A 14153-nucleotide genomic window follows, 5' to 3' on the forward strand; every position below is an offset into this window, starting at 1 on the left:
TCAGACTTTAAGGCTGCAGCAACAACCTAGCGCTGGAATACCCTCACCAATGATTGTAAGAGCGCCTCACAGACATGATCTATACTAAAGTGTGGAATTCAGCAGCACCTGTGCTGCATGTACCCATACCGCTGAACCTGACCCCAGCTTGACAGAAGGAGTAGTTCCAGTACTCAAGGAGAGAACACTGAAAAGTGCTGATACTTTAAACCTGTGGATACCAGCCATTCTAAGGCACTGATCTTGTCAAATCATGCTGAACCTCTTAGAAAATTCCTATAAACACTGGGCCTTTCTTAATACCACTGCACAAAAGATAAACAGATTTATATAGGGATTAGTAAAAAGAAACAAGATACCCCCAATTCATTATTTCCAAAAAAGCAAAACTGGATGTACAGATGCACACCAAAAATGATTCAAAACCCTAGAATAATATGGCAAAATTATGTTACATGCCTCAAACAATCATGCACTTCCTTTGATTTGATAATGAACTAACAAATTTAAAAATCTTAGGGGTACCAGAAAACCTTCACTGCACCTTGAACCTCAAACTGAAAATATGTATTGCAAAAGGGTTCAAACCTGCACCAAAGACCTAGAATTACATTTCTCAAATTAGCAGACATGAGCCTCTTTCAAATCATTCAACAACCACTTCAACAATCACCTACTCTTGAAAGTGGTAACCACCCAGAGGCATTCTCTGCACAAATAACGGATGGCGACCAACATTAAATGCAACTTTAAAAGGTATCTGGAAGCCCATCTAATCACGTCTAATGTCCTTCGCCCAGCCTTTGTAATGTCAAAACTGTAAATCCGCGCACGCCTTTTCTGCACCCTTAAGCTGTACTCGCCTGCCAAAATGTCACACACACATGTACTTTCCTTCGTGTTTGACCAGTGACAATATCAAGTTTTGTGAATACGACTACGTCCGCAAAGTATGGAGCTCCAACGTCCTTTTTTGTGATATGTACGCTACAGAAACATAAAAAACTTATTTTTCTAATAGAGCAATAGCCCTTGCAGGGGAGCCCCCAGAAATCAATTTCATATAATTAAGACAAGTTAACTTGTAGCAACCGCTATCACTTCTTGGACTTAGGTTTGTCCCCTTCCTGTACGTATCTGGAGAGTGAAGCCTTAACTAATCCGTGGCATTTCCAGAAAAAAACCTGCTCCATGGTGACCCATGCTATTTAAGAACATGATACGTGTTAGTGCCGCTCACAGAAAATGCCTGCCTCCTTATGACAAAACAGTATATTTGGGAGAGCGATTGATTATAAGCTTATTAGGAGACTAGCGGGTTTAAAAACGAAACTGACTGCTTAGCTTTCTCCTTAGGTAATGTTCTGATGCGGTCGGATAGCTTATAGATCCTACTCACTTAATTCGTTAGTTGTTTAACTAGTTAAACCCATCGTTACGTGCTCCGCGATGCAACTAAGAAGCAAGCTCAAACCAAAAACACAAAAATTTGGAAAATAATCAATTGGGAAATCAGAAAAAGGGCACCTCGTTGCCTCTTCCCACAAGTAAACTCATATAGGTAAAAACACTAATAGTATCAGCTGCCCTAAAAATTAATGAACACGAACTGAAGCAAACAAGAGGGAACGTCCAGTAATTTTTCGTACTCGAGCAACACCAGGTTGTATTTAACGTAAAACCCAGCCCTGCAGTCGATAGATCCCGCACCAAAAAGTGAAACCGCTTAATAAGACAAAATAGGTACATAGGTCGTCGACTCCGCTGGGCAACTAACTACTTCAGAGAGATTCATCCATTAAGCAGACATTATACAACTTATATAAGAGGAACTGGTTGCACAAGCAAGGATACGGTTGATATAATTCTCCAAAGCCGACGTCATCGTCTCCCGGGAAAAACTAGCCCAAATAAAAAAAAAACGGCGTTTGAACTTCCACTGGAAACACAACGGCAACGTGCACACAAAAAAACCGTGAAACAAACGTCCGCAAGACCTGCGTGTTCCGGTCTACACCAGGTGACTGACCACGTCTCAAGGGGTGGCCATGGCAGAGTCAGGCAAACCCGGCTCCACGCCGTGGTTAGCATAGAAATAGAAAGGAGCGTAGTACAGTGCGGTAACGTTACCAAACAGCAAAAAGGGACCACTAACCTTCAATCTTTTTTCGTTGTATGATAGGCATTAGAAAATCCTTCCTACAAAAGGATTAATGAGTGTGCTGGGTGTAAAATCTTTACATTGTGGTTTTATTCCTATATGTAGTAAAAAAATAATTACGACAATAGTTTCATGCTTCGAAAATAAGTAAATGGAGAAGGTACATGTTCTTACGTGTTTCGTTTATTTTATGTCAAGAACGGAGGCTCCTATTATGCTTCTATTACTTGCTTTAATTTTAACAGCAGCAGTCAAGAAAACTACAACTCCCAAAAGGCTTACAACATGGAAGCCAATGGGAGAGAAAAACGTAATAACGAATACACCAGTCAGAAACCATGGAAGGTATGCCTAAACCAAGCTTGACTGCGACCAGCCCTCTTTCTTGCTGCTCGCAGTCAAGAAGTCACGTTTTTTCTTAGCTTATATATATTTGTATTTACGGTGCTTGTTTTTCATATTTGTGTAACAGCATTTCCATATCTGCATTGCGTTTATGTATATCGTTGTTATTATTTTGTTGCTGGCAGCGTGCTGTTTTACCCGGGTCTCGGGACCCGGTTTTGGTTTAGCGTGCTCGCGCGCGGTTGAGGCAGCTTATCCCGAACGTTCTAACGGACGCACTCTACTGAAGACGCGTCTGTTGAACGGTTAACTCTATTGGGGCTCGGCGCTTACCTTCTGGACGGCCGTTCTTTCTCTCGGTGTGCCGGCTCAGCGTTTTTTCCTCCCCGGACCTCGCATTACGAGGTGAAGAGTTTCCGGTTTCCTCCCCTCGCTGTAGCTTGCCGGGACACGCCTCCCTGGGTGTGTTTATTCCCTCCTTTAGCCTTCTGTATATTTTTAACCCCTTCCAATCAGGTTTTTTCGTTTCCTTGTTCCCTATTACCCTATCATGGAAGGGCAGGACCCTTTTTCTGAATTGGCTAATAATAATGAAATTGGAGCCTTTATTAATGAGGCTGTGACCAAGGCTATGTCAACCACGATGAGCAAAATGTCAAAGAACATTGAAAATTCAGTACAGAATATGGTTTTCAAATCCTTTTTGAGCCAATCTGCGGGGGATAGCAGAAAGAGAAAAAACAAGGATTTGTTAATACAAAAAGAGGGTGCTTTGATTGGTGAAGTTTCTTCACCCTTGACTGAGGATGATATGCCTCCCAGGCCTCCTGCTCAGGAGGGGAATGCTAATAACGTTTCTGGAAAACGTAAGTCCAATGTAAAAAACACTCTTTCAGCGCCAAAACAAGTTATAATCACACATATTTCAGATACCGATGATGATATCGGTGACATGGATGATGATGACGATGATTCTGATGTATGGGGCTCGCTCTCGCAAGTCTCCCCCCGAAAAAGCCTAAATTAGAAACTTCTAACCCTTTTTCCGCAAAAATCATTTTAGATTCAGAGGGTAATCCCATGTTCGATCCATCCTATCTCCACCACCCTAACTCTACGGAGTGGTCTCCTGCGGGTCATGTGGGACAATATATAGCTTCCAGGTTAAGGCTTCCCCTGGACAAGCAAACGAGAGCTAAGTTAAGGTCAGAATGCCCCAGACCCTCTCTCTCTTCCAACATCACTACTACCCCAGTAATTGATGAATCACTCTTGACTTTCTTTTCTAAATTTGGCAAGGAACCCCGGAAAGGGGTTGATAAGGCCTGGTCCAATTGCCAGGATAAGCTCCTTGATCTGGTGGTCCCCTAGCTCGTATTTTGGATCTGGCAGAATCAGCCAAATCAGACAATGTGGACATCGATCCTTCAGAACTCTCCCTATGGACTCAGAGAGCCTTCTGTTTATTGGGCAACGCTAATGCTGCCATTACCCACGAAAGAAGGAAGGGACTGTTACTCAAATTAGATCCTAAGTTGTCTAATCTAGCGTCCATGGGTCCTGGTATGAAAGCTGACGGTCGTCTCTTTGGTGACTCGTTTATTAAGGACTTGGGAACCTGAGTGCAGACCTCAACTCCTTCTTGATCGACTGGACCTTCTGCATCTGAAGGATCAACTGTGACAACACTGAATCTGTCTAGAATCTCCAAAATTCCATCTGCTGGGAGGGAATCAGACATGACTTTGATTGATTCATGATGAATTCCAGGTCATGCAGAAGTTGAATTGTTCATGACAAATGCAGAGTCACTGTCTGAGGATCCTGGGCCATAATGAGGATATTGTCCAGGTAGATGATGAAAACTGATGCCTCGAGCTCGTAGAGCCTCTACCACTGGCCTCATCAGCTTGGTGAAACACCATGGAGCCGAAGAGAGTCCGAAAGGAAGGACCTTCTACTCATTGACATTGACCGAGCCAGTAGAACTGAAGAAAACACCTGTGCGGAGGGAAAATGGGGACTGAAAGGTACATGTTTTTGAAATTCAGACGGACCATCTAGTCATCCCCTTGCAGCAGATCGCGAAGATGGCGGATACCTTCCATTTTGAAAGGCAGATAGACAATCCAAGAATAGAACAAATTTAGATTGAGCACTAAGCGCACCCCACCTCCTCTCTCTTTTACTGACCAGAAAAACAGTGCTGATGAATCCCCCAAGATGAGGGGTAGAAAAACATATGGGGTCTTTTTGCCTGAGAGTGGAAATCTCCAATTAAATGAGTTCCTGATCTTGTTGGGAAAAATGTAGCTCTTGAGGAGGGGCTGCCTGTACTGGGGAGCTGTAGAACTCCATCTTGTATCCCATTACAGACTCGAGGAACCACAGAGCCTGAGTTAGAGACTTCCAGTTGTGAAAAAAGAATCTGATCCTGCCCCCAAAATCACTTCTGATAACAGTATAAGCCTCACCTGAATATCCTGCCTCAGAATTGCCTCTTTGTTGGCCCCTGCCGTAGCCTCAGTGCAAGCGGTGGCAGTCCCCACAAGACCTGGTGGGGTAGAAAGTCTGGTCCATATGCTGGTCTTTCCACCTTCCACGGGAGCGATTAGAGCCGTCTCGTTGGGAGCCCTGGTACACACCTCGGCCTGATGAATGGGCACTGTATCGTCAGGCCCTGCCAAAAAGGTGGGTTTGAAAGACCTTCTTTAAAGTTTTGGTGTGCCTTATCCAAAATGTTGTATGTTGCCGGAAATTGGCCAAGTCTTTGACAAATGGCCCACCAAAAAGAGGCCTTGAGCTACAGGCCCCGCCTCTGAGGATGCGAGGTCGTTAAGTTTGGGATCTATGCACATTTGAATCGAGCGCCTTCGTTCCGTTGATATTGCCACGTTTGCATGCCCAACTGGCAAAAAGCATGTTGCGCCCATCGAATAAGCATATCCGGGTCCACTGCTACACTGGATTCCTTGGATTGAAACCCCAGCTCCACAATCTTAGTTATGGGGCCTGAAATGTCCAATAGTTGATCCTGACAGGAAAACCAAGCCCTGTCCAGCCCTTTTTTGGGGTCTTTGGCCCACTTTTTCATAAAATTCACCATGTTAGGGTCCACTACTGGTGTATCTGAGACCTTGCCCTCAAGGTCCGGTCTGGGGCATTCAGACTTGCTAGGGCTAGGTCACTCCTCGTGGTCACTATCTAGTGATTCACGAGAGGAATCAAAATGGCGAGAGTCATCTGATGAGGGCGCCTTAGAGCGAGGGTTGCTATAGCCATGTTCATCTAGAACAGTCGCTGATAACCGTTCGAATGCCTCAGAATGCGCCCACTTAATAGCCTTTGATTTCCCTTTGGAAGGTTTAGGTGGTTGAGATGTAGACCCTGCAGAGGCTACGATAGAGGGCAACCAGCCTTGCTGGCGTGCAAAACTTTAAGGTGGGACGTCAGGGAGCTGACGTCCCACCTTGGCTAAAGCCTTATTCACGGAGAGCTGGACATTAGAATCCAGTGCCACCACCAGACTCTCCTCAAAGGAGGGGGGAGATGTCTTGCATTTCCCCAGCCTCTTTCTCATAAGGATCGTAGTGCGTTAAATCACATTATAGAGAGTGCGCCCAATCACTGACAAGAAGCAGCCCAAGAACCGTAAGGGGGAGTGCAACCCCAGCATGCGCAATCAGGTAGATTAGATCGTGAAGGGAGGCGCCTGCAAGCACTCTAGGCAGAGCCTTTGCACACTTTCATACAACCCTGGGCACACTCTGATGCCTCAGGGCATAGGGAGCCAGGTAGCACACAATTTGTATGTATAGTTTCACCCAAAACACTGCTCCTAAACTCTAGGGCACACTGGGATCGTTGATTTCCCTTCAAATCTGTGTTCAAAAGGCGTGCAGGTAAAAACGCACATGCGTGCGAGTGCTACAGTCCCGAAGGACTAGAATGGGAATTAGTGTCTGGCTTAATATGGCGGCTGCTCCCCGCTCTCGCTCCCTCTCCACAAGAAAAGGAGGCCCGTGACAGCCATCGCAGTCTCAGGAGGCCGGATCGCTCCCTTGTAAAAGGTTACACACAGATAACAATCAAAGATAGTGCTGGTAGTGCGGTGTGGCAACACGAATTGCTGACAGCCCACGAGACGTCATGAGCAACACCGTTGCCACAGAAACAGAACCGACGAGTCAGAAATACACAATGCGATGCTGATGGTCCACGATCCGGCATTGTCAGCAACACCGTTGCCACAAAAACAGAACCAACGAGTCAGAAATACACAATGCGATTACAATCACTAGTACAATGCACGCATCAGAGAATAAACTAAATGTGATTTATCTGGCTGGCGAGCAGCAAAGAAAGAAGAGTTTCAGATGGTGGCAATGTTTATTAAAGGGCTGAGTCGTTGGGAATTGGTCCATGTGACACAAGAACTGGGATGCATGGGATGTGTAGTTTTTTCATTACAGTTTTATTGTTTTGTATTTGATTGGCTGCTGTAAAATTGGTAGTAAAGAAAGAGAAGCATAGTCGGAGCCTCTGGTCCTGACGTAGAATCAAAACTATTCTGTAACTATTTAATTGGTCTTTCACCTTCCCGTAAACGGCACATAAAATAAAGCATACCTCAAAATGATAAAAAGCATGTTAAACCAATCCACGGGGAATGCACTGCTTTAGTAATGAGACCTCTTTTAACTAATGTAATCACTGCAAATATCTGTGTAACCAGAGAGCCACAGAAAGAAGAATTTCCTAGCAAACGTAAACGAAAATTACAATCCTATTAAGGACACAGAGCGAAGGTTATGCTTTAACTTTATTTACTCCAACTCACAGCAGCAAAAAAACAAACTGCAACTCCCATGGATACCCTCCAAGGTCATCGAACATCTGACCCAAAACGTCCAATCACATAGGGCCAGATGTAGCAAAGATCCATTTTGCATTTCCTAAAAAGCAAATTTTAAGAAATCGCTATTTAAGAAATGCAAAACGGTATGTTAGAAAATAGCGAATCCCTAATAGCAAGTTCTTAAAATTCGCAATCGCTAGTAGGAAATCGCTTTTAGGGAATGGGGCACCTGAAGGCCCATAGGTGCCAATGGTTTTGCATTTCCTAATTTGTGAATTTATTTTAGGAATTTGAAACTTAGGCAATGCAAATCCAAGGGTGCTGGGGACCTAAGGACCCTTTGATGCACCCACCAAAAGAATTGTGCACATGTAAAACGCACACATGCCCTAGGGGCATGTGTGCGCGACATGGCACTTTTAAAAATACATTTGTAATGCATTTCTAAAAATTGCACATAGTTACCACCAAATTTGGAATTGGCAATGTAGATTTTCCTAGTAAATTATGAAGGAAAGTCTTAGTTTTATTAAAGACACAGAGGCGAGTAGTATGCTTACTTTTCATGCTTTATTTTAGACAGCAGCCACAGTCAAGAGAAAAAAACATAAGTCTCAAGAGGCCAGAGAAGCCAATGGGGACAAAAAGAACCAACAAAATTAACCAATCAATGTACGGCACAGCTAAGATATACCCAACTTAACTGCAAGTAGCCCTCTTTTCTTGTGCAAGAAGTCTTATGAGTAAGTATTAAACATTGGAAAAATGCAACCAATTAACGAAATGGCTAAAACCAGGGAAAAACAGTCTTGTATAAAGTCTATCCAGAGAAATCCGGGAGAAATGTATGGAAGCAGTCCTGCTGAGGATTCGCCTGAGAAGAAGGCCTGGATGTCGAGATGACGTGGGGGTGACTTGAAGAGTTTGATCCTTCTCAATTGCCTGATGAAGCAGCGGAAGATGAAACCATTAGGGTGGGAAAGAAACATGATTAATATGATGTTGCGGTGAGATAATACTCGCCTCTGTGTCTTTAATGAAATGAAGACTTTCCTTCATAATTTACTAGGAATATCTACATTTTATGTCAAGACCAGAGGCTCATATTATGCTTCTTCAAAACATATCAATCACCACAGAAGAAACTGTATTAACTGGTTTATGATAGAAGGTACGGAAAATGACATCATTAGACCAATCAGCTGATCTCAGAATGTCCTCTATTCGAGAGCCGGCCCAAAAAGCTTTGGAAGACATGGCCCCCGTGGATGAGTGAGCACCAAATCTGGAAGTATCAATACCAGCAAGGGACATTACCCATTTAACCCAATTGTCTAGAGTAGGAGAGGAAAGTGGCTTATGAGGCTTCTTGAAGGAAATTAGGAGTTGGGAATCAGAGGACGTTCTGATTTAGATAGTCTTTTGTTCCTAGATTTTAAAACAATTTCCTACACACAACTTTGGTTGATTAGGGAAATAGGGATAAAAAACTGTGGAAATGTTTGTCTTGGTACGTCTGCTAATTTTAAATTGGATACATGCAGGAGTAAAATGACGTGCAACAATGTCTAAAGCTTTGACATCTGACAGTCGTTTAATGGAAATTAAACATAGTAACATTGTCAATTTGGCTGAAAGCATTTTAAGAGATAAAGAGGAGTTTTCAGGCCAGGAGAGAAATGACTGTAAAACAACATTGAGATCCCATAATTTGCTATATTTAGGAATAGGCGGATTAGAAAACTTTACTCCCTTTAGAAGACGACAGATAAGTTGATGCTCTCCAACTGGTTTCCCGTTGATGTGGGGATGATTGAGAGATATCGCTGAACGATAAAGATTGATAGTTCTGTAAGACTTACCTCAACTAGCTTGAGCTGCTAAGAAATTAGCAGTGAAGGAGATATCTGCTGCAAAGGGATTGCAAGATTTTCCCACACACCAGCTATGCCATAAAGACCAGGCCAATTTGTACGCTTTTGTAGTTCCAGGAGCCCAAGCTTTGGAGATATATTCCGAAGCGTCTTTCAAAATTCCTGGATAAGATTGGGAAGTTCTGCTACCTTTCAGGCTGATAGGGTTAGAGAACTGTTGAGGATCAGGTTGTGTGGGTGCCCCCACCGAGTTCAGAAGAGGATCTGGGAAAACTGGAAGAAGGACCGGAAAGTCCACCGCAAGTTCCAGGAGAGGAGGATACCATACCTGAGATTGCCAGAGGGAAACCACCAGTATAAGACTGGACTTTTGACAACGTACTTGACAAAGAGCCCTGTTGATCATTATGAAAGGAGGAAATGCGTAGTTGATTAACTGAGACCAATCTTGTTGAAAAGCATCTGTTGCTAATGCTAGAGGATCTGGTCTCCAGCTAAAGAACTGATGAAGCTGATCGTTTAACCGGGACGCAAAGAGATCTATGTGGAGAGGTCCTCATTTGTGAAATAGGATATTGAAGATAGAATGATGACGTTTCCAGTCGCTGGAGTCGAACAGGAATCGGGAATTCCAATCTGCCACCAAATTGAGTTTCCCTGGAAGATATTCCCCTGGACAGATATCTTTTGTCAGAGACAAGACTCCCAAAAGATTTTTGCTAACTCTGCTAAAGGTTTGGACATGGTGTCTCCTTAGTGTTTGGTGTACCTGACTGCAGACAGGCTGTCCATTCAGAGAAGAATGGAACGCTGGGCCTTGTTTTTACAAAACGTTTGATCGCAAAGGAACCTGCAAGCATCTCTAAACAGTTTATGTGCAATGAAGGCACCTGTGGAGACCAGGTACCTCCAGTCGATATTTGACCACACCTTGCGCCCCAACCGGTCTGACTTGCATTGGATTCTAATATAAGATCTGGGGCTGATGGAAAGATAGTCCTTCCGTTCCAAGCATCAAGATGATCTAGCCACCATTGAAGTTCTATATGGGATTCGGGATCTAGGGGCAAGGAATCTGAATAAGCAAGACCCCTGCGAAGATGACAAATTTTCAGTCTCTGGAGTGCGTGATAGTGGAGAGGACTAGGGAGTATTGCTTGGATTGACGAGGAACCTACAATCCTTTCAGGTGATCTCAGGGAGATTGAAGGAAGGTGTAAAGAGTGGGTTATCTCTGACTTTATAGCTTTCACCTTTGTCTCAGGAAGGTGAAGAGTCGGTTCTATGGAGTTTATAAGAAATCCTGGGAACTCCATATTCTGGGATGGGACAAGGTTCGACTTCTTGTTTATAAGAAAACCCAGTTCTGACAGGAAAGAGCAAGTGTAATGCATCTGTGAGAGAAGAGATTGAAACTTCTGACCCATCGACAGAATATCGTCCTGATAGATAATTAATCGTATACCTTGTGCCCTGAGATTCACCACCAAAGGTTTCATTAATTTGGTGAAACACCACGGAGCCGAAGACAGACCGAAAGGAAGGGAGGAAAATTGATAATTTCTCCTTGCCATTGAAATTTGAGAAGTCTCCTATGATCGTGATGAATAGGAAATAGCGACATAAGCATCTTAAAAGTCCAAACAAACCACCCAGTCATTTAGCAAAATAGCATCTCTGAGGTGCAAGATGGTCTCCATTTTGAAATGTTGATATACCACGAATTGGTTGAATTCTCTGAGATTTATGACCGGTCTCATTTTCTTGTCTTTCTTGTGTACCAAAAAGATGGAACTTAAGAAGCCTAAAGGATGTGGGGCTGTACGTTGGATTGCATGCTTTTGAAGAAGAGATTGAACTTCCTGAGACACTAGAGAATTCATCGCTGAAGAAAATTTAAGAGGGGAAGGAAGATGCATTTGAAAAGGAGTCTCGTAGAGCTATATAGAGTAACCCTGAACCGTGCCTAATACCCACGGATCCGAACTTATGGACTCCCATCTGTAGAGGAAAGATTTTATATGAACTCCTATGAAAAGATGACTTGAAGGTACATTTACTTGCGGGTTGAGAAGTCCTGTGGAATTTTGACCCCTTCCACTGAAACCTCTTGACCTTTGGGGATAAAATTGGGGACAAAATTTGTGTGAGGAGGAAGTAAAGGAGCCTTTGAAACCTTGAGATCTTGGGTTGCGTCCGGTAAAGCGACTCCTCATTGCCTGTATCCTTACTGGATCATATCACAATCTTTTGTGCACTCTTTTCAAGGTGCTTAGTTTTTCCTTTGCTTTTCCCTCCTTGGAAGGAGGCCTGTGAGGTTCTTCGATCTCAATCCCATGTGAGTTAGACTCACCTTCCGTAAGCTCAGATTTTTTTATTGTTTCCTGACCATGAAAAACCACTGTGGCTTTGAGCTTTCTGCCTTCACCGCAGATAGGGCCATCTTAGATTGTGACTCTAGGGATAACACTGTATTCTCAAAATTCTTAGAGACCCTGTTCATAGATGCTGAGACTGCTTTAGCCACTGAGGATTGAATACATTGATTTAAATTATTCTTATTTCACCGTCATTATTTTCCGAGTGAAAAACATTGAAAAATTCCATAATGCCAGGGAAAAAAACGAAGCAGGAAGGTTAACTAGAAAAACTAAACCAGTAAGTGTTAAAATGTGTGAAGGAGGGGATTTCAAGAGCTCCAAGGAGGAACAGGCGAGTCTAAACTGACAGGCCACACCCCATGTATAAGACAGTAAATGGTGCCGAGGGACACTGGAAACAAACGAGCAACAGCGTCGGCAAAGGAATACGAAGGACACGGTTTGCCCGAGAGAATGAGGCCTTCCGATAGGCTGCGCAAAGCTTTATAAACACCACACAGCGGGAGACACCAGCAATAATGGGGTGGGAGGGGAGAAAAAAGAGAGCGACGTCATGGGTAATTTGATAAACGAAAGGAATAAGAAGAAAGAACTCAAAGAGAATAAAATATATACATATTAGCTTAGAATGTCAAAATTTACCACAAAAGAATTAGAGCAAGCTGAAAACATACTTATCTTGACTGCGAGCAGCAAGAAAAGAGGGCTAGTTCCAGTCAATTTAGGTATATCTTAGCTGTGCTTTACATTGATTGGTTCACTTTTTTTTTTTTCCCCATTGGCCGAGGGCTTCTCTGGCCTCTTGGGACTTGTAGTTTTTTCTCTTGACTGTGGCTGCTGTTTAAGATAAAACAAGAAAAGTAAGCATAATATGAGCCTCCGGTCTTGACATAAAATTGCATTTCCTAAATGCCCAGATCACATTTAGGAAATGTATGATACATGTGCATAGGTAATCGCAAATAGGTATTCCCTATTTGCGATTTCCTATTTAGGGAATCACAATTATTTGCTGATTATGCTGATTCAAAGCTTACTTACCACAGTGGAAGTCAACCGTGGAGTTGATTTAAAATAGAGCCTCTTAAAAACAGAGTCCGATACCCAATCAACAGTTCTCAATATGTCTTCCAAACATGCCCCCATCTTGAAAGCTTTAGAAAATATAGCCCCTATACCTGCTAAAAGGCCTCCTTGCTGCCACTCATTGGTATTCACATGCTACTTTATTAGTGCTGACCCCAAGAGGCCCCGCCATATGGTGCCTAAACCTTTTTGTATCAGTGAGTCGGACTGCTAATGCACGTACTAACACCTCGTACTCGCCTACTATGCATTCTAGGATGGGCATAGTGCTGATTTAAATGTCAAGTGCTCGCCCTTCTTACAGTGTTCCCCAACCCCTTAACATGCAACACTTGCTGATGTGCAATTTGAGTAACTCGTCTTAAACAGGTCATTGCGGTGTAGATTAGGAAGAGGGGCTAGATGCTGCAACTCTTGGTTGGAGCGGGGCTGCGCCGCACAATTTATCAGTATTTTCCCATTTCTATTTTATAAATACAGACAAAGAAAAAATAGTTTTCTGTCTGTATTTATAAGTAAAAATCTGTTTAAATTATGTAAACCCAATAAAAGCATTTCTCAGGAAGGGGTTTGTGTATTCGTTCATACTTTTGGCATTACACTGTAATAATCACAACAATCCCTAGAGGACACCACTATAAAAATAGCATTTTGGGGTGTAACCACATAACCAGCCCCTAGAGGGCAGTAGCCACATGAAAACAATACAGGGAAAACATTTCAGTGTAACAATACATTCAGCCCCTAGAGAGCATGACCCACAATTATATTACAGGATATGAAACTATATGAAACTATATATTTGACTCTTAGAGGAGGCAATACATAAACTTTCAGGTCCTCCAGACCTTTTAAAACATTAGTATACAAAAGGCACCTAGAGAGCAACCTACTCCCAACTGTATAACAAAAGCTCCAGCCATGGGAGAGTTTGAAAATGCAATTAGAACCAGGAAAGGTGATGATTTTGGGTTCCAACCTAGGGTGTGGACCCAGACGATGATCTAGGAGGAAAGAGCACATCGTGCTGAACACTTCAGTGGTGGTCCCATCCTCCTAGAACCACAACAGGCTGAGTTTTGAGCAAAAACATAAAGTAAATGAAAGGCCCTGCAATGCATTATGGGGCGAGTTTCCCGAGTGCAGTGAATACTGTAGTAGCAGCTATTCCGCTGAGCGGTGCTGCTGTTTTCCGTTTGTATTTTTTTTTAGGCCTCGCTCTGCGTTTCTCCTATGTGTGCCCAGTCCCACCTGGGCACCTAAGAGTTGGCCACAGTTGGGGGGCAGCACAAGGAGCACACCCCTGGCTACCCTCGCTGGCTCCCTGCGTTGGCAGCTAGACTAGTTGCCCTGGAACCTGGCAATCCACTGCTGTGTCGGCCCGCTCCAGTGGGCAGACACGTACTGGAGGCTGCCCCCTGCTCCTCCCAGACACGGGCATGGAGAAC

At 43.5% G+C, this 14153-nt stretch overlaps 1 protein-coding gene across 1 annotated transcript in view; it reads right to left on the minus strand.

Annotated features, from left to right (window-relative positions):
- Positions 1-2036, minus strand: part of LSM8 (LSM8 homolog, U6 small nuclear RNA associated) — a 56784-nt gene extending 54748 nt beyond the window's left edge. Inside the window, exon 1 of the mRNA XM_069228904.1 lies at positions 1855-2036. Coding sequence (XP_069085005.1) covers positions 1855-1885 — 31 coding nt within the window. The 5' untranslated portion in view covers positions 1886-2036. The remainder of the gene's footprint in view (positions 1-1854) is intronic.
- Positions 2037-14153: the final 12117 nt, after the last annotated feature.

This window comes from Pleurodeles waltl, chromosome 4_1 (genome assembly GCF_031143425.1).
Source record: "Pleurodeles waltl isolate 20211129_DDA chromosome 4_1, aPleWal1.hap1.20221129, whole genome shotgun sequence".
NCBI classification, from domain to species: domain Eukaryota; kingdom Metazoa; phylum Chordata; class Amphibia; order Caudata; family Salamandridae; genus Pleurodeles; species Pleurodeles waltl.